This window comes from Aulonocara sp. 'chitande type north' Nkhata Bay, linkage group LG3 (genome assembly GCF_057382095.1).
Source record: "Aulonocara sp. 'chitande type north' Nkhata Bay isolate Kocher_YH1m ecotype deep benthic linkage group LG3, A_spYH_male_GT1.1, whole genome shotgun sequence".
NCBI classification, from domain to species: Eukaryota; Metazoa; Chordata; class Actinopteri; order Cichliformes; family Cichlidae; genus Aulonocara; species Aulonocara sp. 'chitande type north' Nkhata Bay.
The window spans coordinates 42,648,051-42,673,058 of NC_141346.1; the positions used below are offsets into that span (position 1 = coordinate 42,648,051).

Consider the following 25,008-nt stretch of genomic DNA (forward strand, 5'->3'; position numbering starts at 1 on the left):
GGAGGGAGCCGTGTGGTGTGGAGGAAAAGGAGGACCCAAGATGCAGCAAACTGATGATACGAGTGATGTTTTATTTACAAAGGTGGTGGTGACAAAAACAGGCAACGAGGTATGAGTACTTTACAAACGGAAACCTAAACTGGGAGAAACTAAATAGCAAACCTGAGACCGTACAAAGGGGGTGCGGGGCAGAGGGACGCAGAGACAGGACACCATGGAACGCAGATGAATGCAGAGATACGCAGAAATACACGGATGAGTGCAGACGAGCCGACGAGGAGCACAGGCAGACACCAACTATAAATACACACACCAGGTAATGAGGAAATGGCACACAGGAGGGGACACAGCTGGAACTTAATGGGCATAACGAGACACAGACCTACAAAGTAAAACAGGAAATCTAGAACCCGAACCGGACACAAGGGGGGAGGACACAGAATAACTAGAACAGAGGGAAATAGTCACAAAACACAAAACGCTGGGTCAACGACCCAGGACCATGACACATACACTAATTCTTTTTATTTATTAAGATAAATTACTGTGTTGTGTTGTGCATAGTGCTGACGCAGGACAGTTTCCAATTTCGTTGTACTATTGTACTAGGTGTGACTGTGCAATGAAAATAAAGAGTTATCTCTTATTTCTCATTATCTTTTGCAAAAGAAAGTTATCTTGGCCCATGAGAAGGAGAACAGATAATGTGAATTAATCTGTTATGGACTTCTTGGAAAGGGAAAAAGGAGTGGATTGAGGAGAAACGGGAGTGGAGGTAGTTCAGAGAGTTCAGTTCCTAACAAAACAAACAAGCTTAAAACAAGACAAAAAAAGAAGAAAAAAGTTACAATGTTCCATTCTAAATAGAGATGGCACGATACCACTTTTTTATGTCCGATACCGATACCGATATCATAAATTTGGATATCTGCCGATACCGATATGAATCCGATATAGTGTTTTTTAATCAACAAAACTGTTTTTTTTTAATATCTTGCGGCATTTTGTATAAGTTCATACTCAAGTTTAAAACAACAACTACACTAAAGCTATTCTGTTATATCTGTATGCAAAAAAAAATATTTCATAGTTCAGCAATACTGATCAATCTAATAAACTTAAACCTACACCATCCTCCCTATTCTGGTATTTTAAAGAGTACTTAGCATAAATATTAAGCAGCCTAACTAATAGGGTTCCAACTCCCAGCAACAACAAAAATAAATAAATAAAAAATAGGGAACCACCCCTCACGCTCCACCTCATGATGCTTAATCAACGTAATCAACCTTAATTTGATGCAGTGTGGAAAAAAATGCACAGAAATCAATTATTTTTCAATATATTAAAATATTAAATAGATTCAACATCTTTCTTCAACAAAATTGCAGACTGCACAGATGGTACCTTCCCAAAGGAAAAAGTATTATAGCTTACTAGGGTATATATATTAGACTTAATAGTTACTATATACAGTAATTGACTTCTATTCATTTTACATCAGATTAAAACTTTGGGTGTCAGATAATTATTTATTAAAAGCTAGACATTTTAAATGAGAATAAGAAAGAAAAGTATGTCTTTGTGCCCCCTTTTCCCTGTTCATGCCCTATCGGCCCCCCTGGCTAAACTTTGCTAGATCCGCCCCTGCACAGTTACCAGCGTCAGCTACGTAGAAAAAGATCCTGGAGTAGAAAGTAATATTAAATGACCAAGGAACTGATCGTGGACTTCAGGAAGACCAGGAAACACTTGACCCCTGTTTCAATTCAGGGGGTCAGTGTTGACATTGTGGAGGACTATAAATACCTTGGAGTACACATTGACAATAAACTGGACTGGGCTAAAAACACCACAGCACTTTACAGGAAGGGCCAGAGTCGTCTCTATTTTTTGAGGCGACTGAGGTCCTTCAACATCTGCCAGAAAATGCTGAGGATTTTCTATGAGTCTGTTGTGGCCAGTGCGATCCTCTATGCTGTTGCATGCTGGGGGAGCAGGCTGAGGGTCGCAGATGCCAACAGACTTAATAAACTAATCCGTAAGGCCAGCAATGTTGTGGGGATGGAGCTGGACTCCCTCAAGGTGGTGTCGGAGAGGCGGATGCTGTCCAAGATAAAGACAATGTTGGATAACACCTCCCACCCACTCCATGACATGTTGGTCAGTCACAGGAGCACGTTCAGTGAGAGACTGAGATTACCGAAAAGCACCACTGAACGACACAGGAAATCATTCCTGCCTGTGGCCATCTCCCTGTACAACGCATCCACTTAACACACTGTTTGCTGCTACAACTACACATGTTTCTTTTCCAACTATTTATTTATGAGTGACTTATGTATGTATGTATGTATATATATGTATATATTGTACTATTCTTAGTTAGTGTATTGTCTGTCTTGTCTTAATGTTGGTTTAAAATGGAGCACTGTAACAAAAAATAATTTCCCCCAGGGATCAATAAAGTATTCTGATTCTGATTCTGAAATAAATTCTAACAACAGCTTATCAAGCTTAAACGTGCTGCTGTTGTTCAGCCGCTGGTTTCCTCTTTCTGGTGCAAAGTGGGCCAAAAACAAACAAGAGAGACGGACTCGCGACAGAAAAGCCGATCAGCTGATCATTAAGCAGTTTCATGATTGAAGTAGCAGCAAGAAGAGGCAGTCGCTCCATATATCGTTTGTTAAGCTTAACGCAGGAATGCTTTACAAACATTCAGAGATGGACTTACACACTTGCTTTACTTCTCTCGGGGATAACTTTGTCGGAGATGAAATGCCAGGTTGCTAGCGAAGCTCCACATGCTATCCAGACCACCTACAGATCCCGCATGCCACAGCCGCTCTATCACGTGATGCATACTGCTCCAACGTGCTAACGTTCTGAGGCGAGTTACGGCGTGTTGCAAGTTTTGTGAGGTGCTTTCGTGATATTTAATGGATCGGATTACATTTTTTATTTTTCTCCGATATCCGATCCAGTAATTTAGGTCAGTATCGGACCGATACCGATACGTAATATCGGATCGGTCCATCTCTAGTTCTAAATCTGTTGTAGAACACAACAGATTTAGAATGGAACATTGTAACAATTCTCAGATTAATTTGTAGAACACAAATTTGTAGAACACAAATTAATCTGAGAATTGTTGGAAAAGATGAAAGGTCTTCAAGGAAACTTGGAGACCTTTCATCTGTAATCTGTGAAGCTTCTTCAGTTCTAAAAACAATAGGGTTTGAAAATGTGACGTCATTTCCGGGGTAAAACCGCAAACGATTGTATGTATAAGTGGCAAGTGGTACTAGCCCACATGGGCTATTAAAAGACAACAGTCACACAGAGATAAACAGAGACATAAAGAATGGCAATGGCAAGGCTGTTGTATTATTAACTGCCATAGCGAGTAGCATGACAGCCACGGGAAGCCGACGGGTAAAGAAATAGTTTTTTTTATCAGATTCCTTCGTGGAAGAAAAATTGTTCAAGTCATGTTTCTGAAGTTGCAAAGAGGTGACGGTGGCCTGGATTGCAGCTATTCGAAGACTAAATATAATGTTCCAGAACACTCCAGCTCACATATTAGTCTGCTCCAAGCATTTCCACAAAGGTAGATTTTTTGTTGTAGTTAATAAGTAATTTATCATATCATAATTGTTGATGTAGGTTACAAATAAGTCCTATATTGATTTGAATTGAAATCGTTGCACTATGCTGCTTTGTTTAGTGTGGCTTTGTGGGCTAATATTTGCAATGCGATAGAGACTGGGCTCCATTTATATACCAGGGTTTTGTACATAACTGTTTTTGGGGCAAATAAAATGCAAGTAGGGATTAAAATTGCAGAATTGATGGTTACAGGTGCTGGAAATGCTAGCGCTTCATGCAGTGTTTTGATTTTGCTGCCATTCGTGCCCACAATGCAACGCGCGCAAGTCACGTGGTCTGTCAATCTCCATTGAAGAGTTCCAGATATTAAGCCCAGATATTAAGTGTCTCCAAGACCCCCTATTGACCCTAATCACAAAGTGTGAAAATGGGTGTGGGTCACAATCAGCCAGGGTTTTGGGTGAACCCATTGTGAAGCCTAGCCCCAAATTATCATGTGATTCACTGAGGTGAAATGGCCCAGGGCAGCGGTTCCCAAACTTTTTTTGCTGGGCCCCCCCTTTGTTTTACAAGAATAATGTTCAACCTAACTGACACATGCAAGCGAGATCAAATATCTGCCATATTTGCATCATTACATTGGCTGCCAGTCAGTTTTCGAATTGATTTTAAGATTTTAATACTTGTTTTTAAGACGCAGCATGGACCAGCTCCTGCACATCTTTCTGATCTCCTAACCTGGTATACTCCTGCAAGATCTTTGAGGTCTGCGGACAAAATGCTCCTAGTTGTCCCAAGGTCCAGATTAAAACACAGAGAAGACCGGGCATTTGCGGTGACTGCTCCTAAATTGTGGAACACTTTGCCTCTCCATATCAGGGCCTCCCCAACACTGGATACTTTTAAAACCTGTCTAAAGACCCATTTTTATTCTTTGGCTTTTATATCACTATGAGTCTGTTACTATAGTTTTTACTATCTTATCATTCTATGATTCTATTCCCTTCTAACTTTATCCTATTTTTTATGTCTTCTGCCTTGACTATTTTTATTGTACAGTACTTTGGTCAACAGTTGTTGTTTTAAAAGTATTATATATAAATAAACTTGAACTTGAACTAGAAGACCACAAACTATTTGGCGTACAAGTCAAATAATTTAAAACAAGAAGATTTTCATAAAGTAATAATAAGCATACACTATGAACTGCATTAAACTTGGCATGGCTCATATCTCTAACTTCTAACTCTCGTTTTATTGGAAGTGAACGTCTTTGGCCATGAGTGTTTTATTAGTGTACATTTACACTGGACTGGAAGCATGTGGGCAGTAAACATGTGTCACCCTCTGCAGGAATGGTTTTCATTCCTTGAAAACCGGAACTGCAGAACTGTGAAGAGCATTCAACCCACACTTGACCACTCCCATTGCAATGTACATTAATAGGTCGGACTTGCTCCTACTTTATTCAGAGCTCACAGAAACAGAGAAAAGGTAAGGAAAACTTTCGATACTAATGAACATCTTAAAGCATTTAAGCAGTCTTTGTGACATGTAAGCTAGTCAAAGGAATATTTGCAGCACATGGGGTCTACGTGTACTTCATACTGCCTTAAGAAAAATAGCACAAAAATCTGGATATCTAATTATTATAATCACTGTCAGCACAGGGAGGTTATAAGACGGGAGTTTAGCAGGTTATTCTTTGAAATTAATGAATTTTAAGGACTGTTAGACTCGATTAGACTTGCATTAGACTGCAAGTAGATTAATGTTAGCTAGGGAAGTTTAGGTTTAATATGTTATGGAATTATTATTGCTAATATATTTAAAACAGAAGTCTTTTATAATTTTATAATATGGCCCACAATTAAGAGTGTAATATCTTTAGAAATAGATGAAATTTCCATACATTTTATCTGAAATAAAAGTATATGTACTGCTAAGTATGTGTAGCTGAATATTATAGTGTAATTCGGGTAAAATATAGGTAAAATTGATTGTGTGTTTGAGTGTATGTAATGTGTTTTTGTTTGCTTTTTTTTACATTTTATTTTATTGCAAGAGCTCCCGTAATGTCGCTGTACTGCATTATATAGGTGCAATAAAGCCATCTTGCCAAGACTGTTTACTATGGACAAAGGTCGACCGGAATATCCTTTATTTACAGCTTCAGTTCTCGCAACATGTGCAATTAGGCTAAGATAGACAGACAAAGTAGGTTATCAACTCAATAAATTAATTTACGGTTTATCCATCCAGGAACAAGCACGTTCACATGAAAGAATTGGCATTGGAAGCATATGGCTGACCCCAAACATGGATGGATCTACTTGCGATCTATTTACAGACAAAAAAGGAAACTATGACTTTAGAAAATATGAAAATACAGGCTGAAAGCAAAACACAGATTATAGATGAAGCAGTGGTCTGAGTATCGGTACAAACACAACTCTGCACAATAGTCCCAGAAAGATATAGTGTTTTCAGGACTGTAGCATTAAAAGCACTGTATATGTGGTCGAAGCACTTTGGTCAGTCACACATAGAAAATTCAGGAAGGAAAAGAAAAGGTGGGGGAAAATAGCTTTGACCCAGATGAGCCTGTGTTATGAGAAATGCTTTATCTGTTTATAAAACTGCTTTAAGAGTGCTGACAGTGATGTTCCTGACGTGAGAACTGGATCAAAAGTGAAAGATAAAACCTGTAACACACACGTGCACACCCAGATACTCCAGACCAACAAACTAAGAACCTTTGCTTTTATAGAGGTGCTTATAAATGTTCTAGATTACAGGCTGTCTGGTTTGGCTGTGTGACAGGCAGGAGTCTGACTCAAATGTAGTACTCAAGCCTCCAGCCAGTGGACAGTGTTTATGCTGTGTTTCTGTTCTGCATTTTTCAAAAAGAAAAATGGAAAATGTGTCACGAGTTTTCATGAGTAAAGATAAAATACTTAATCTATGATACATATATTTGTCATTTATGTATAATTGCAAGATGGGCACGGACTAAACAGAATTTCTTTGACCTTCATGCTGTAAATGTTGTTTTTCATTTTTTATGTATACACATTAATATAATAAATACATATTGAATCATCAATACTCAGTAATTTTATATTTACAGGCTGTGTGTGCGATCTGAAAACATGCTATGATAAAACTGTTTTATGTATGGAAACAGTTTCATTACATAAAACATTTTTAAGAAATGTCTTCTTAAAAAATATAAAATATATAACTTTCGAAAAGTGTACACACAAGTGTTGTGTCAAAGATCCTAACACTTAAACCCATTATCATTTAATCTAACCCAGTGCTGTCAATTTTTTTCATGTTGTGTCTTTGGCTTATGTGTCCTTTTTTCACTTGTTTCTTCAGGCATGAATTTCTACAACCAGTCCAACCCCCAGGTGGTGGTCACCACCACTGCAATGAGTCAAAAGGCTGGGGAGTGGAGCACGGGCATCTGTGACTGCTGCTCTGATATGAACACCTGTAAGTGAACCCAGCAAACAGCTACAAACAGCAGGGATTTCTGCATCAACCACCTCCTCAGACTTTGGTTGCAGTTAGGTATCAGAGTGTCTGAAGCCAGGATATAAAACAGAGGTTATGCAAGAGATTGTTAAAGTAGAATTTATTAAAAACTGGGGTAAATTCATACAGATATGGCACATTTTCTTCAAGGTTGCTTTGGATATTGGTGTTTCCCCTGCATGCAGTGTCAGACAGCCAGTAAACATGGATGGTGCTGCGGTATGCCACTCCTGGACTGTTGCTGTGTGGTGTCCTGCTTACTTCGCAAGTCTGTCAGAGAGCACTACAACATCCCTGTAAGTATGCGAGTGGAGGATAAGGTTATTGTATTTAGCTTAAATTAAGCTGACTACCTGTATGTACAAAGCCAACAAAAACAAAAGGTGCAAACATGACAGAGAGGGACAGGTCAGTTGGTTGTATTGTCATACAATCTATGGAGTGCAATTCATTATTACTTCACCCCAACATGTTTTTAAACTTCTGTTTTATGCATTTTTTAGCCACATAACATGAATTAAATCCTATATTCTTATATTGTCCTGCTGAGTGCAACTCCTTTCCTCCTCCTCATTTAGGATCTCTATGGTCGATGTAAAATTTCCATTACGGCTCTGATCTTGATTTAGAGACAAGGTGACAACTGAATAGGAAGCAGACTTTATCAAGCTGCTTGACCTTCACCATTCAGCTGTGCGTCTAGAAGACTGCTGTTAAAAATTCTAAATACATGAGAACCTCTCTTCCTCCCCTTCAATTTTCCTGTCCTGCAGGGCTCGTGCTGTGATGACTGCTGCAAAATATTTTGGTGTTATCACTGTGTCTGGTGCCAGATGAATCGTGAGCTGAAGATCAGGGAAAACCAGCACCCTGCTGCCTCGACGGTGGTCACCACGCAGGTCGTCCGTGGATAAGATGCAACCGTTTTTGTTGTGTGTTGAGTGAATATGACAGTTACCTTTTCAAACAGTATTAATTTTTCAGCACCACACAGTTTTGTCCTCAGCAATTTGTCTTTTATTTTAATTTAAGCTTGGATTTTATAGTTCTAGATTATATTTCAAAATGAGAAAATCTGAGTTCCGTTAGCATACTGGTTATTTATCATCTGGAAAACCTTTTAACTCTGTCCAATAAAATCTGTGTCATTTAACATGCTTGTTGTTATTCTAAACTTTTCAAGTTCAATTTAACCTGTATGAAAATAAATTATATAAAGACTTGGTGCATATGCAAAAACCAACTGATTCACATTCACAGATCCTTAAAACACAGAGTCGTGTCAGATCATGCACAGAAGCAGCACTTGGGCAATGTTTGGCCCCAGCAGGCTCCACTCCCTACAAATGATACATAAGTGACGTGCTACAAATTAATAATTAACCTGCTCGTCAGTGAGTACTGTTTTACTTTCCGGCTACATGTCAAGGCTACATGACAAATGATGGTTATCACACTATCAGTTTTATTATTAACAGCATCTTTATTTGCAATGAACTGGATTATTTGTTTTCTGCTCGAACCTGACTTGTAACACAGAGCAGAGCTGATTGAATCATACTTACAGTTTTTCACAGAAACAGGATGGGTGTTGGGATCGCTGTGACATATATGTGCTGCTTGACAACCGTCCGAGTAACTGTACTCCTCGCTACAAATCATCCCCCGAAACTAAGACTCCATTGATATAATAGTTTTCGAACTGAATTGAATTGACAGTTTTTGTTTGCTATCATGTGACAGCTTCTGTCTGAGTTTTGAACATGTATTTTTTTTTCGGGGGTTGAAGAAATTATGTTATGTCTGATTAATATTTAAACCTGCACCATGGCGTGTTCTCAGTTTGCTTGTTACTTGATGTTTTTTTTTATTAATAACTAAAAAAAATCAAAAAAACACTCTAAATAATAATGTACAACACAATCTTATAATGCGCTGGGAGCAGTGTTGGTCAAGTTACTTGAAAAAAGTAATCAGTAACTAATTACTGATTACTTCCCCAAAAAAGTAATCCCGTTACTTTACTGATTACTTATTTTCAAAAGTAATTAATTACTTAGTTACTTAGTTACTTTTAAAAAACACGATTTACAACCTGAAGAGGTGATAAAGCGATAGATCTTTCAGCCCAATTCGACTTTTTCTGCATAATCCATCATACAAAATGTAATCAAATGGAAAAGTCTCTTTTTTTAAACTTGTTTTATCAGTTTTAATCTTTTAACTTTATACATCAAGCAAAAATTTAATTATATGCAACATTCTCTGACTGGAATAAATTAGTTTAACATTTAAACCTATTTTCTGCACATTCCAGCACATAAAATAAAATATTTTTTGTGTTTACACTCACTCTTTCAAATAGATGCCAGTAAAACACAGCAGAAAATAAATAAAGTCAAAGACTAGAGGTCCTGTTGCTCTATTTTCACCTGTAAAGCAGGACTGCGGTAGGCGGAGGTTTACCCTGGTGCAGGTGTGCCGCGGTCAGTTGAAGAATCCGCGAGTTTCTCTGTGAGTTTCCCGTTACGTCATTGTGCACTCGGTGCTTGCTTGGAAGTTTAGGGGTTTTTTTCGCTGTAAAAAGAAGTTTTCTTCCCACACACAATGGACGCTAATGTTTTTGTCACTTTTTATGGAATCAAACTCAAAGTAAGGTCAGTACTTCCACGCTTTAAACGCTGCACGCTCATACTCTCTCCCACAATCGATCTGTGATCCATTGTTGATCTGCACACTGTCACCAACGGCGCACTCGCTTACGTCACTGTCATGAGACATTCTTGCAAAAAAATGTTATGATGATGTAGAAACTACACCAACACGGAGATAACAGATCTACATCCACCCATCTTTATCAGGGTTGTGGGTGAGCTGGAGCATATCCCAGCTACCAAAGGGCGAGAGGCGGGGATCGCCAGTCTTTCGCAGGGCTAAGGATATCAGATCTTGAAGTGCTTGAAACATTTTACGCAAATTAAAGTTTTGAATGCTGCAGTACTCGTTCAAGCAGGATGGGTGGTAAGGTCAATGTGACATATAATGTGTTGTTTGACAGTTATCTGAGTTTTGAACGTCTACATTTGGGAATTATATCTATATTTTCTGCTGTATTAATTTACTCCACAGATCATCCCCCTAAACTGGGACTTCTTTCCACCTTCCATTCCAAAAAACAACAAAATTTATTTCAGGTAATTTCAGTGTTACACTGACAACAGCAACAACTGCGACACAACAGTTTTGACTGCACTCAACCATACAAAACACCACAGGTTTGAGCTACATTTTTCCAGAAGTCTTGATGTCACAGTCACAGATGTTTTATGTTGCCATCTCTGACCGTTACTACACATTTTCTGAATTTGTTCATTTGCGTGGAAACAGATACCAACTAGTTTATTAGGTGTTACGTCAATGCCAGAGCAGCTGATACAGCTTTGATTACACATTCCCTTTGCTGTCATCATGTGATGAAATGATGGAAAATTTCCCTGACGCGTTCTTTTTTTTTCCCACATTTTATTGATATATTGCTCCTGTCAGAACTGGAAATGTATGTGGAACACCTACAGCAGCACCCTCCCCTTCGTCAACTTGGTGTTTTCCAGGTTAATGAAGGTAGATGAATAAAATTACACTGGAATATTGGGAAAATTATATAATGTATATTTTTCCAATTAAAGAGAAAACATGTATATGGCATATAAATCTTTGAAGGACTCTATTTTACAGACCAAAACTGCCCTCTGCAGCAAAGCAGATGTTATTACAGTCCCATGTTCTTTTTCTTGATGATTTTAGGTGTGTAACCTGTAGTAGTTAATGCAGTTCATAGTTAATGTTAAATCTTGTCATGTTCTCTGAGCAGGATGAGATGGTGACCATTTATTATAATGTAATTACTAATAAGATTTCACCTTTTTCTTTCTTTTCGCCCCTCACAAGCGCTACAGATATCGCAGCGAATAACAATTATTTTGGTTGTGACAACTGACTAAGTTGTAATGAAAATCTGACAGCGTGACTGTTGTACACAACAGCTAGGATCACCTGTTTTTGAGTTTATTCACAATCCCCTGAACTTTAATAATGCAATCATGCTTCTGCTCATATACACAAAAACTAAAAGCATCATCATCCATTATAATTACACATTAAATTTGCTGTTCAATTGTACAAAACTGAGATGAGGGCTGTTTTCTTTTTTTAATGAGACACTAGACAATAAAATATGCATGACCATTTTATTAGGATTCATAGGCAGTATGGCATACAGTGAAAGTGGCAAGATCTGTTTACTGAGTTTACTGAATTCTCATTCATTAATCATGGTATATCAAGGATATGCTGTATGTCTTATGAGACTAACATCTCATATAAAATACCAATGCCAGACTGATAAGTACCTTTCCTTTAGAAATCCTATGATGAACACATATTGTGCTACAGAAGCTGTATTAAATAGTTGTCATTTGTTTCCTGGCAGTGGAGGATCACCAGTCTGACAAAGTTACTGCTGCGTTCAAGTTTTCTCTGAGTTTATTGGATCTTGAATCATGTTTTCAGGCCTGGGAGTTATCTCTCTGTTCTTTGACTAAAAATTAAAGACACAAGACATGCAGCTCACAATGACATATATTTGAATAACAAAATACCCAATAAGATGTCCTATAGTGAGGACATTTTCAGAATGATCAGAAATGTAACTGCTTTTTTTATTTTAAATTTCATTTCATTTCATTTTACATACACTGTACTTATAAGTCTCATGCAAGATGCAAGCATCAATTAAAGGATTAAAAGAGACATGTCAATAAAGAAAAATACAGATGCTAATTTCCATTTTCTTTTTTTCTTTTTTGTCAAAGAGACAGGAGATGGAGAAAAACCCCCAGCATGCAACTCTTGAGCAGCAGCCGATATTCACCCCCCAGCCTGCTCAGAGAACATAAGAAGATTTGATATTAACCACCTATTTTCTGAACAGCTCCTGGAGGTTAAAAACAAGTTACCAATAATCAAGAAATAATTGATTAGAACACATTACATACTTTTCTTAGGGACTAATAAAGTATTCTGATTGTAAAATAAAGAATGAGGCTGTGCTGACATGTGTTTAACTGTAGAGGGCAGTGTTTGGCTGCACAAAGGAGTCTTTCAATCAAAGAAGACTGGATGAAGCAACTATGCCCATTAATGACGGTTTCATGCTTCTAAATGTATAAAAATTTTAAGTCATTTGAGGAGAGTTATTGCACGGCATCAAACGTCAAACCGATTTGAGCCTAAACTGTAACACATGGAAGACAGTCCTAATTGTGTATACAAAATGATGAAAAAGGCAAAACCATATAATTTATTATTGGTGAGCTGGTGTTGTTATGGTGAAAAAAAAGGAAAGAGAGCTAACTTCACTCAGAGACAGAGAAAGATAATAAAGACAGGAGAGGAAGGTAAGGATATTGGCTCTGTATATGTAAAACGTCCTGCAAAACAAACTTGGTAAGCAAACATTGTGTTATGTAAAGGTTGCATGAACGCACTTTCCAGTACTGTAAAGGATATAAAGTAAACAGTAACAGTAAACACTGCTGAGTAAACAGTGTGTAACTCATGCACAGTGGCTGTGGTGCTCATGGTCAGAGTTATGTTACTTAAAGCGTAGCAGAGATTAATCGTTTAGTTGATGATGCTTAGATTCATTCACTGAAATCCAACTTCATATCAACTTTATAGCACAAATAGCATATACTGTATACTGTCAAGACAGTATTACAAGACAGCTGTAAAATGATCACGAAGTAAAGATGTGAGATTGCTCTAACAGCTGTTTTACTATAGTGAGCAGTATTGGACTGTTCAAATGAGCCCTTCAGTCATTATTTGTTGTTTTAAGTATGTTTGTTTTTATTTTTAAAACTTTACTTTCTTAAAGCTCCATTTTAGTCCTGCCCCCTCTGGGGCAAGAGTGGCCAATGCCCACTTAAACAAACATCCTGCCCCATTAAGTCAAACTTTTAGAAGTTGTGAAAGAAAATAATACATTACCCACAAACGGAATATGGACAAGATTTAACAACAGCACTTGGCAGAGAAACCCCCCCAGCTAAACATCCAATCACAGTTAGTATGCAAATAACTTGGCGTCAGGTTTCTCGGTAGATAGGGCAGAGGAAAATGAAGCAGCAAATCTCTGTCGTCAAAATCATGAAATGATCAACAACTAAAAAATACATCTATATTTGTACAGTCACTGGAGGACTAGTCCATCAATCTTCTCACCCTTTCAGTCTGGTAGAGACACGTTTACTTCTGTGAGCAGATGATACCACCGTGGTGGGGCTTATCTCTGGGGGAGACGAGACGTTGCTTTTTTGAAAGTGTGCTGAGTGCATCTGTGTATAGTTCTAATAATAATGTGCAATATAAACATACTGTCACGGCTGGCGGAGGGAGCCGTGTGGTGTGGAGGAAAAGGAGGACCCAAGATGCAGCAAACTGATGATACGAGTGATGTTTTATTTACAAAGGTGGCGGTGACAAAAACAGGCAACGAGGTATGAGTACTTTACAAACGGAAACCTAAACTGGGAGAAACTAAATAGCAAACCTGAGACCGTACAAAGGGGGTGCGGGGCAGAGGGACGCAGAGACAGGACACCATGGAACGCAGATGAATGCAGAGATACGCAGAAATACACGGATGAGTGCAGACGAGCCGACGAGGAGCACAGGCAGACACCAACTATAAATACACACACCAGGTAATGAGGAAATGGCACACAGCTGGAACTTAATGGGCATAACGAGACACAGACCTACAAAGTAAAACAGGAAATCTAGAACCCGAACCGGACACAAGGGGGGAGGACACAGAATAACTAGAACAGAGGGAAATAGTCACAAAACACAAAACGCTGGGTCAACGACCCAGGACCATGACAGTACCCCCCCTCCAAGGGCTGGCTCCAGACAGCCCAAAACAAAAACAGACGACCAACCCAGGGCGGGCGGCGGGGGCCCAGGACGGAGGGACCAACACCGAACAAAACAAGCTCCAGCGGACCGAGGGAATTGTCCAAAACAAAAACACACATGCTGGAGTACCAGGACAAAACACAGTTCAGGAGGCCGGCCCAGAGGCTCACAGCTCAGAAGTCCAGGACAGTTTATCTTCTGAGGCCGGCCACGTCGGCGACACAGCTCCGAAAGCCGACCGAGTGGAAGGCAGCGGTGGCGGCGCGGAGGCAGTTCAGGGGGCCGACCGTGCACACGGCAGCGGCGGCGACGAGGAAACCATTCAGGCGGCCGACCGTGCGGACAGCAACGGCGGCGTCTAGGAGGTCGTCCATAGTGACGATGACGCTCCACCAGCGGCCTGGCAGATGACCGCCGATGTCGAGGCGGCAGTTTGGGACCCGAAGGTGGCGTGGCCGTCGCAGCACCAGACGAGACCGAAGCAGAGGCTGGACCAGACGAGGCAGCTGATGAGGATGCTGAAGCAGAGGCCGGGCCAGGCGATGCTGAAGACACGAAGGCTGGAGCCGGACCAGGCGAGGATGAAGCAGAAGCAGAGGCTGGACCAGACGAGACTGAAGCAGAAGCAGAGGCTGAAGCCGGGCCAGGCGTGGGTGAAGCAGTGGCTGGACCAGGCGACGGCGTGGGTGAAGACACAGAGGCCGCAGCTGGCGAGGATGGAGACACAGAGGCTGCAGCTGGTGGCGATGATGGGTCTTGGGGCTGGACGGGCTCCTCGGGCCCCCCAGCTGACGAGACAGGAGGCTGGCTAGGTTCTCCTGAACCTCCAGCTGATGAGTCTTGAGGCTGGACGGGCTCCTCGGGCCCCCCAGCAGGCGAGACAGGAGGCTGGACGGGCTCCTCGGGCCCCCCAGCAGGCGAAGCAGGAGGCTGGACGGGCTCCTCGGGCCCCCCAGCAGGCGAAGCAGGAGGCTGGACGGGCTCCTCGGGCCCCCCAGCGAAAACAGTCTCTGGACCAGTGGGCACCGGGGCCCCTGGAACACACAGGTCAGAACCAGTAGGCGCACGGGCCTCTGGCAGGCACAGTTCAGAGCCAGCAGGCGCACGGGCCTCTGGCAGGCACAGAATAGAGCCAGCAGGCGCACGGGCCTCTGGCAGGCACAGAACAGAGCCAGCAGGCGCACGGGCCTCTGGCAGGAACAGATCAGAACCAGCAGGCGCACGGGCTTCTGGCAAACACAAAGCAGACTGCAGCTGCACAGAGCATCGACTCAGCTCAGGCAGCGACAGCCGGATGCAGTCCTCAGCTGGCTTCTTAACCTCCAGGGGTCCAGAGTCAGCCGGGGGCTGGGACCCAGCCTCTGGGGAGGCCCTGGAGTGCGTCACAGTCTCTGGGCTGGCCAGCTGTTGCGGACTGACTACTGCGTTATGTGGTGTGTCTCTCTGCTTGACATGAACAGGTGAAAAACAGTGCTTTTCCGGTTGGATGGACTGGACTTGTAGTACAGGCGGAGCTGGTGAAGATGGTGGCTGAATAGGTGGCTGAGCTGGTAATAACGCTGATGAGTCTCTTGCCAACTGAGCTATTGACTGAGCCACGGATTGTAACAAGGTGTCTAATAGGTCTGGCTGTGACTGTAATGGAGGTGGAGATTGAGTGGCTAACTGAGGTAGCGGCTGCAGGGCAGCTAACCGAGCTACCGGCTGGGCAGCTGGCTCAACAAACACAGCCCTGGAATAAACAGTCATGCGAGCTGGCGAAACAGACGGAGTGTCTTTTCCACTCACCACAGCCGGCAGTTCCGAAGTCCCAACCTCCGGCTGTGGGGCGACGCGCCGACGGCGCGATCGTCGCTTCCTCCCGGGCAAAACCTCCGGCGGGCCGGGCAAAATCTTCACCGCCGGGCTGGGTTGGGAAGCGGTAGCGGCTGGAGGGTGGAGGTGAAGTTCGTTAAGGATGAAGTCCTGTGCGAGCGGGTGAAGAGAGTCGAGTAGCCAGCAGTGAGCAGACATCAGCTGCTGTAGCCTAGCTTCTACAGCGTGGTGAAGCTCTTCCTCCTCATGCTCCAGCCACAGGTTGACCAACCTGGAGACGCTGTCGATCACTTCCTCCCGAAACTCCTGGGACGGTGCGGATGCTGCTGGGTCCATGTTTGGTCGGCTTGTACTGTCACGGCTGGCGGAGGGAGCCGTGTGGTGTGGAGGAAAAGGAGGACCCAAGATGCAGCAAACTGATGATACGAGTGATGTTTTATTTACAAAGGTGGCGGTGACAAAAACAGGCAACGAGGTATGAGTACTTTACAAACGGAAACCTAAACTGGGAGAAACTAAATAGCAAACCTGAGACCGTACAAAGGGGGTGCGGGGCAGAGGGACGCAGAGACAGGACACCATGGAACGCAGATGAATGCAGAGATACGCAGAAATACACGGATGAGTGCAGACGAGCCGACGAGGAGCACAGGCAGACACCAACTATAAATACACACACCAGGTAATGAGGAAATGGCACACAGGAGGGGACACAGCTGGAACTTAATGGGCATAACGAGACACAGACCTACAAAGTAAAACAGGAAATCTAGAACCCGAACCGGACACAAGGGGGGAGGACACAGAATAACTAGAACAGAGGGAAATAGTCACAAAACACAAAACGCTGGGTCAACGACCCAGGACCATGACACATACACTAATTCTTTTTATTTATTAAGATAAATTACTGTGTTGTGTTGTGCATAGTGCTGACGCAGGACAGTTTCCAATTTCGTTGTACTATTGTACTAGGTGTGACTGTGCAATGAAAATAAAGAGTTATCTCTTATTTCTCATTATCTTTTGCAAAAGAAAGTTATCTTGGCCCATGAGAAGGAGAACAGATAATGTGAATTAATCTGTTATGGACTTCTTGGAAAGGGAAAAAGGAGTGGATTGAGGAGAAACGGGAGTGGAGGTAGTTCAGAGAGTTCAGTTCCTAACAAAACAAACAAGCTTAAAACAAGACAAAAAAAGAAGAAAAAAGTTACAATGTTCCATTCTAAATAGAGATGGCACGATACCACTTTTTTATGTCCGATACCGATACCGATATCATAAATTTGGATATCTGCCGATACCGATATGAATCCGATATAGTGTTTTTTAATCAACAAAACTGTTTTTTTTAAATATCTTGCGGCATTTTGTATAAGTTCATACTCAAGTTTAAAACAACAACTACACTAAAGCTATTCTGTTATACCTGTATGCAAAAAAAAATATTTCATAGTTCAGCAATACTGATCAATCTAATAAACTTAAACCTACACCATCCTCCCTATTCTGGTATTTTAAAGAGTACTTAGCATAAATATTAAGCAGCCTAACTAATAGGGTTCCAACTCCCAGCAACAACAAAAATAAATAAATAAAAAATAGGGAACCACCCCTCACGCTCCACCTCATGATGCTTAATCAACGTAATCAACCTTAATTTGATGCAGTGTGAAAAAAAATGCACAGAAATCAATTATTTTTCAAGAAATATTAAATAGGTTCAACATCTTTCTTCAACAAAATTGCAGACTGCACAGATGGTACCTTCCCAAAGGAAAAAGTATTATAGCTTACTAGGGTATATATATTAGACTTAATAGTTACTATATACAGTAATTGACTTCTATTCATTTTACATCAGATTAAAACTTTGGGTGTCAGATAATTATTTATTAAAAGCTAGACATTTTAAATGAGAATAAGAAAGAAAAGTATGTCTTTGTGCCCCCTTTTCCCTGTTCATGCCCTATCGGCCCCCCTGGCTAAACTTTGCTAGATCCGCCCCTGCACAGTTACCAGCGTCAGCTACGTAGAAAAAGATCCTGGAGTAGAAAGTAATATTAAATGACCAAGGAACTGATCGTGGACTTCAGGAAGACCAGGAAACACTTGACCCCTGTTTCAATTCAGGGGGTCAGTGTTGACATTGTAGAGGACTATAAATACCTTGGAGTACACATTGACAATAAACTGGACTGGGCTAAAAACACCACAGCACTTTACAGGAAGGGCCAGAGTCGTCTCTATTTTTTGAGGCGACTGAGGTCCTTCAACATCTGCCAGAAAATGCTGAGGATTTTCTATGAGTCTGTTGTGGCCAGTGCGATCCTCTATGCTGTTGCATGCTGGGGGAGCAGGCTGAGGGTCGCAGATGCCAACAGACTTAATAAACTAATCCGTAAGGCCAGCAATGTTGTGGGGATGGAGCTGGACTCCCTCAAGGTGGTGTCGGAGAGGCGGATGCTGTCCAAGATAAAGACAATGTTGGATAACACCTCCCACCCACTCCATGACATGCTGGTCAGTCACAGGAGCACGTTCAGTGAGAGACTGAGATTACCGAAAAGCACCACTGAACGACACAGGAAATCATTCCTGCCTGTGGCCATCTCCCTGTACAACGCATCCACTTAACACACTGTTTGCTGCTACAACTACACATGTTTCTTTTCCAACTATTTATTTATGAGTGACTTATGTATGTATGTATGTATATATATGTATATATTGTACTATTCTTAGTTAGCGTATTGTCTGTCTTGTCTTAATGTTGGTTTAAAATGGAGCACTGTAACAAAAAATAATTTCCCCCAGGGATCAATAAAGTATTCTGATTCTGATTCTGATTCTGAAATAAATTCTAACAACAGCTTATAGAGCTTAAACGTGCTGCTGTTGTTCAGCCGCTGGTTTCCTCTTTCTGGTGCAAAGTGGGCCAAAAACAAACAAGAGAGACGGACTCGCGACAGAAAAGCCGATCAGCTGATCATTAAGCAGTTTCATGATTGAAGTAGCAGCAAGAAGAGGCAGTCGCTCCATATATCGTTTGTTAAGCTTAACGCAGGAATGCTTTACAAACATTCAGAGATGGACTTACACACTTGCTTTACTTCTCTCGGGGATAACTTTGTCGGAGATGAAATGCCGGGTTGCTAGCAAAGCTCCAAATGCTATCCAGACCACCTACAGATCCCGCATGCCACAGCCGCTCTATCACGTGATGCATACTGCTCCAACGTGCTAACGTTCTGAGGCGAGTTACGGTGTGTTGCAAGTTTTGTGAGGTGCTTTCGTGATATTTAATGGATCGGATTACATTTTTTATTTTTCTCCGATATCCGATCCAGTAATTTAGGTCAGTATCGGACCGATACCGATACGTAATATCGGATCGGTCCATCTCTAGTTCTAAATCTGTTGTAGAACACAACAGATTTAGAATGGAACATTGTAACAATTCTCAGATTAATTTGTAGAACACAAATTTGTAGAACACAAATTAATCTGAGAATTGTTGGAAAAGATGAAAGGTCTTCAAGGAAACTTGGAGACCTTTCATCTGTAATCTGTGAAGCTTCTTCAGTTCTAAAAACAATAGAGTTTGAAAATGTGACGTCATTTCCGGGGTAAAACCGCAAACGATTGTATGTATAAGTGGCAAGTGGTACTAGCCCACATGGGCTATTAAAAGACAACAGTCACACAGAGATAAACAGAGACATAAAGAATGGCAATGGCAAGGCTGTTGTATTATTAACTGCCATAGCGAGTAGCATGACAGCCACGGGAAGCCGACGGGTAAAGAAATAGTTTTTTTTATCAGATTCCTTCGTGGAAGAAAAATTGTTCAAGTCATGTTTCTGAAGTTGCAAAGAGGTGACGGTGGCCTGGATTGCAGCTATTCGAAGACTAAATATAATGTTCCAGAACACTCCAGCTCACATATTAGTCTGCTCCAAGCATTTCCACAAAGGTAGATTTTTTGTTGTAGTTAATAAGTAATTTATCATATCATAATTGTTGATGTAGGTTACAAATAAGTCCTATATTGATTTGAATTGAAATCGTTGCACTATGCTGCTTTGTTTAGTGTGGCTTTGTGGGCTAATATTTGCAATGCGATAGAGACTGGGCTCCATTTATATACCAGGGTTTTGTACATAACTGTTTTTGGGGCAAATAAAATGCAAGTAGGGATTAAAATTGCAGAATTGATGGTTACAGGTGCTGGAAATGCTAGCGCTTCATGCAGTGTTTTGATTTTGCTGCCATTCGTGCCCACAATGCAACGCGCGCAAGTCACGTGGTCTGTCAATCTCCATTGAAGAGTTCCAGATATTAAGCCCAGATATTAAGTGTCTCCAAGACCCCCTATTGACCCTAATCACAAAGTGTGAAAACGGGTGTGGGTCACAATCAGCCAGGGTTTTGGGTGAACCCATTGTGAAGCCTAGCCCCAAATTATCATGTGATTCACTGAGGTGAAATGGCCCAGGGCAGCGGTTCCCAAACTTTTTTTGCTGGGCCCCCCCTTTGTTTTACAAGAATAATGTTCAACCTAACTGACACATGCAAGCGAGATCAAATATCTGCCATATTTGCATCATTACATTGGCTGCCAGTCAGTTTTCGAATTGATTTTAAGATTTTAATACTTGTTTTTAAGACGCAGCATGGACCAGCTCCTGCACATCTTTCTGATCTCCTAACCTGGTATACTCCTGCAAGATCTTTGAGGTCTGCGGACAAAATGCTCCTAGTTGTCCCAAGGTCCAGATTAAAACACAGAGAAGACCGGGCATTTGCGGTGACTGCTCCTAAATTGTGGAACACTTTGCCTCTCCATATCAGGGCCTCCCCAACACTGGATACTTTTAAAACCTGTCTAAAGACCCATTTTTATTCTTTGGCTTTTATATCACTATGAGTCTGTTACTATAGTTTTTACTATCTTATCATTCTATGATTCTATTCCCTTCTAACTTTATCCTATTTTTTATGTCTTCTGCCTTGACTATTTTTATTGTACAGTACTTTGGTCAACAGTTGTTGTTTTAAAAGTATTATATATAAATAAACTTGAACTTGAACTAGAAGACCACAAACTATTTGGCGTACAAGTCAAATAATTTAAAACAAGAAGATTTTCATAAAGTAATAATAAGCATACACTATGAACTGCATTAAACTTGGCATGGCTCATATCTCTAACTTCTAACTCTCGTTTTATTGGAAGTGAACGTCTTTGGCCATGAGTGTTTTATTAGTGTACATTTACACTGGACTGGAAGCATGTGGGCAGTAAACATGTGTCACCCTCTGCAGGAATGGTTTTCATTCCTTGAAAACCGGAACTGCAGAACTGTGAAGAGCATTCAACCCACACTTGACCACTCCCATTGCAATGTACATTAATAGGTCGGACTTGCTCCTACTTTATTCAGAGCTCACAGAAACAGAGAAAAGGTAAGGAAAACTTTCGATACTAATGAACATCTTAAAGCATTTAAGCAGTCTTTGTGACATGTAAGCTAGTCAAAGGAATATTTGCAGCACATGGGGTCTACGTGTACTTCATACTGCCTTAAGAAAAATAGCACAAAAATCTGGATATCTAATTATTATAATCACTGTCAGCACAGGGAGGTTATAAGACGGGAGTTTAGCAGGTTATTCTTTGAAATTAATGAATTTTAAGGACTGTTAGACTCGATTAGACTTGCATTAGACTGCAAGTAGATTAATGTTAGCTAGGGAAGTTTAGGTTTAATATGTTATGGAATTATTATTGCTAATATATTTAAAACAGAAGTCTTTTATAATTTTATAATATGGCCCACAATTAAGAGTGTAATATCTTTAGAAATAGATGAAATTTCCATACATTTTATCTGAAATAAAAGTATATGTACTGCTAAGTATGTGTAGCTAAATATTATAGTGTAATTCGGGTAAAATATAGGTAAAATTGATTGTGTGTTTGAGTGTATGTAATGTGTTTTTGTTTGCTTTTTTTTACATTTTATTTTATTGCAAGAGCTCCCGTAATGTCGCTGTACTGCATTATATAGGTGCAATAAAGCCATCTTGCCAAGACTGTTTACTATGGACAAAGGTCGACCGGAATATCCTTTATTTACAGCTTCAGTTCTCGCAACATGTGCAATTAGGCTAAGATAGACAGACAAAGTAGGTTATCAACTCAATAAATTAATTTACGGTTTATCCATCCAGGAACAAGCACGTTCACATGAAAGAATTGGCATTGGAAGCATATGGCTGACCCCAAACATGGATGGATCTACTTGCGATCTATTTACAGACAAAAAAGGAAACTATGACTTTAGAAAATATGAAAATACAGGCTGAAAGCAAAACACAGATTATAGATGAAGCAGTGGTCTGAGTATCGGTACAAACACAACTCTGCACAATAGTCCCAGAAAGATATAGTGTTTTCAGGACTGTAGCATTAAAAGCACTGTATATGTGGTCGAAGCACTTTGGTCAGTCACACATAGAAAATTCAGGAAGGAAAAGAAAAGGTGGGGGAAAATAGCTTTGACCCAGATGAGCCTGTGTTATGAGAAATGCTTTATCTGTTTATAAAACTGCTTTAAGAGTGCTGACAGTGATGTTCCTGACGTGAGAACTGGATCAAAAGTGAAAGATAAAACCTGTAACACACACGTACACACCCAGATACTCCAGACCAACAAACTAAGAACCTTTGCTTTTATAGAGGTGCTTATAAATGTTCTAGATTACAGGCTGTCTGGTTTGGCTGTGTGACAGGCAGGAGTCTGACTCAAATGTAGTACTCAAGCCTCCAGCCAGTGGACAGTGTTTATGCTGTGTTTCTGTTCTGCATTTTTCAAAAAGAAAAATGGAAAATGTGTCACGAGTTTTCATGAGTAAAGATAAAATACTTAATCTATGATACATATATTTGTCATTTATGTATAATTGCAAGATGGGCACGGACTAAACAGAATTTCTTTGACCTTCATGCTGTAAATGTTGTTTTTCATTTTTTATGTATACACATTAATATAATAAATACATATTGAATCATCAATACTCAGTCATTTTATATTTACAGGCTGTGTGTGCGATCTGAAAACATGCTATGATAAAACTGTTTTATGTATGGAAACAGTTTCATTACATAAAACATTTTTAAGAAATGTCTTCTTAAAAAATATAAAATATATAACTTTCGAAAAGTGTACACACAAGTGTTGTGTCAAAGATCCTAACACTTAAACCCATTATCATTTAATCTAACCCAGTGCTGTCAATTTTTTTCATGTTGTGTCTTTGGCTTATGTGTCCTTTTTTCACTTGTTTCTTCAGGCATGAATTTCTACAACCAGTCCAACCCCCAGGTGGTGGTCACCACCACTGCAATGAGTCAAACGGCTGGGGAGTGGAGCACGGGCATCTGTGACTGCTGCTCTGATATGAACACCTGTAAGTGAACCCAGCAAACAGCTACAAACAGCAGGGATTTCTGCATCAACCACCTCCTCAGACTTTGGTTGCAGTTAGGTATCAGAGTGTCTGAAGCCAGGATATAAAACAGAGGTTATGCAAGAGATTGTTAAAGTAGAATTTATTAAAAACTGGGGTAAATTCATACAGATATGGCACATTTTCTTCAAGGTTGCTTTGGATATTGGTGTTTCCCCTGCATGCAGTGTCAGACAGCCAGTAAACATGGATGGTGCTGCGGTATGCCACTCCTGGACTGTTGCTGTGTGGTGTCCTGCTTACTTCGCAAGTCTGTCAGAGAGCGCTACAACATCCCTGTAAGTATGCGAGTGGAGGATAAGGTTATTGTATTTAGCTTAAATTAAGCTGACTACCTGTATGTACAAAGCCAACAAAAACAAAAGGTGCAAACATGACAGAGAGGGACAGGTCAGTTGGTTGTATTGTCATACAATCTATGGAGTGCAATTCATTATTACTTCACCCCAACATGTTTTTAAACTTCTGTTTTATGCATTTTTTAGCCACATAACATGAATTAAATCCTATATTCTTATATTGTCCTGCTGAGTGCAACTCCTTTCCTCCTCCTCATTTAGGATCTCTATGGTCGATGTAAAATTTCCATTACGGCTCTGATCTTGATTTAGAGACAAGGTGACAACTGAATAGGAAGCAGACTTTATCAAGCTGCTTGACCTTCACCATTCAGCTGTGCGTCTAGAAGACTGCTGTTAAAAATTCTAAATACATGAGAACCTCTCTTCCTCCCCTTCAATTTTCCTGTCCTGCAGGGCTCGTGCTGTGATGACTGCTGCAAAATATTTTGGTGTTATCACTGTGTCTGGTGCCAGATGAATCGTGAGCTGAAGATCAGGGAAAACCAGCACCCTGCTGCCTCGACGGTGGTCACCACGCAGGTCGTCCGTGGATAAGATGCAACCGTTTTTGTTGTGTGTTGAGTGAATATGACAGTTACCTTTTCAAACAGTATTAATTTTTCAGCACCACACAGTTTTGTCCTCAGCAATTTGTCTTTTATTTTAATTTAAGCTTGGATTTTATAGTTCTAGATTATATTTCAAAATGAGAAAATCTGAGTTCCGTTAGCATACTGGTTATTTATCATCTGGAAAACCTTTTAACTCTGTCCAATAAAATCTGTGTCATTTAACATGCTTGTTGTTATTCTAAACTTTTCAAGTTCAATTTAACCTGTATGAAAATAAATTATATAAAGACTTGGTGCATATGCAAAAACCAACTGATTCACATTCACAGATCCTTAAAACACAGAGTCGTGTCAGATCATGCACAGAAGCAGCACTTGGGCAATGTTTGGCCCCAGCAGGCTCCACTCCCTACAAATGATACATAAGTGACGTGCTACAAATTAATAATTAACCTGCTCGTCAGTGAGTACTGTTTTACTTTCCGGCTACATGTCAAGGCTACATGACAAATGATGGTTATCACACTATCAGTTTTATTATTAACAGCATCTTTATTTGCAATGAACTGGATTATTTGTTTTCTGCTCGAACCTGACTTGTAACACAGAGC

General features: G+C 40.6%; 3 protein-coding genes across 4 annotated transcripts; 2 read left to right on the forward strand and 1 right to left on the reverse strand.

The window, feature by feature from the left end:
- Window positions 1-4,986: 4,986 nt before the first annotated feature.
- LOC147335761 (placenta-specific gene 8 protein-like) lies at window positions 4,987-8,418 on the forward strand. Its single transcript, XM_086287543.1, has 4 exons — window positions 4,987-5,103; window positions 6,994-7,110; window positions 7,303-7,448; window positions 7,926-8,418. Exons 2-4 carry the CDS (start codon window positions 6,996-6,998, stop codon window positions 8,064-8,066), a joined length of 402 nt encoding a protein of 133 aa, XP_086143669.1. The 5' UTR covers window positions 4,987-5,103; window positions 6,994-6,995; the 3' UTR covers window positions 8,067-8,418.
- A 5,906-nt stretch (window positions 8,419-14,324) lies between these two features.
- On the reverse strand, window positions 14,325-16,284 carry LOC147335762 (uncharacterized). Its single transcript, XM_086286108.1, has 3 exons — window positions 15,301-16,284; window positions 14,830-15,063; window positions 14,325-14,621 (listed from the first exon to the last, which is right to left on the reverse strand). Exons 1-3 carry the CDS (start codon window positions 16,282-16,284, stop codon window positions 14,325-14,327), a joined length of 1,515 nt encoding a protein of 504 aa, XP_086142234.1.
- Window positions 16,285-21,300: 5,016 nt separating this feature from the next.
- On the forward strand, window positions 21,301-24,737 carry LOC147335763 (placenta-specific gene 8 protein-like). 2 transcript variants are annotated; one of them, XM_086287544.1, is made up of 4 exons: window positions 21,301-21,417; window positions 23,308-23,424; window positions 23,617-23,762; window positions 24,240-24,736. In XM_086287544.1, exons 2-4 carry the CDS (start codon window positions 23,310-23,312, stop codon window positions 24,378-24,380), a joined length of 402 nt encoding a protein of 133 aa, XP_086143670.1. In that variant the 5' UTR covers window positions 21,301-21,417; window positions 23,308-23,309; the 3' UTR covers window positions 24,381-24,736. The 2 variants fall into 2 exon arrangements, with proteins under 2 accessions (XP_086143670.1, XP_086143671.1); XM_086287545.1 differs by lacking the exon at window positions 21,301-21,417 and having other exon boundaries at window positions 23,212-23,424; window positions 24,240-24,737.
- Window positions 24,738-25,008: the final 271 nt, after the last annotated feature.

Bases quoted from the DNA above. Each gene is read 5' to 3' on its own strand.
- LOC147335761 (XM_086287543.1), top strand. From the start codon at position 6,996: ATGAATTTCTACAACCAGTCCAACCCCCAGGTGGTGGTCACCACCACT. The intron at 7,111-7,302 runs GTAAGTGAACCC...ATTTTCTTCAAG, and splicing joins CTGCTCTGATATGAACACCT to GTTGCTTTGGATATTGGTGT. The intron at 7,449-7,925 runs GTAAGTATGCGA...CCTGTCCTGCAG, and splicing joins GAGAGCACTACAACATCCCT to GGCTCGTGCTGTGATGACTG.
- LOC147335762 (XM_086286108.1), bottom strand. From the start codon at position 16,284: ATGGACCCAGCAGCATCCGCACCGTCCCAGGAGTTTCGGGAGGAAGTG. The intron at 15,064-15,300 runs GTTCTGTGCCTG...GAGCCCGTCCAG, and splicing joins CCCGTGCGCCTGCTGGCTCT to CCTCCTGCTTCGCCTGCTGG. The intron at 14,622-14,829 runs GTGTCTTCACCC...CGTCTGGTCCAG, and splicing joins CCTCGCCAGCTGCGGCCTCT to CCTCTGCTTCGGTCTCGTCT.
- LOC147335763 (XM_086287544.1), top strand. From the start codon at position 23,310: ATGAATTTCTACAACCAGTCCAACCCCCAGGTGGTGGTCACCACCACT. The intron at 23,425-23,616 runs GTAAGTGAACCC...ATTTTCTTCAAG, and splicing joins CTGCTCTGATATGAACACCT to GTTGCTTTGGATATTGGTGT. The intron at 23,763-24,239 runs GTAAGTATGCGA...CCTGTCCTGCAG, and splicing joins GAGAGCGCTACAACATCCCT to GGCTCGTGCTGTGATGACTG.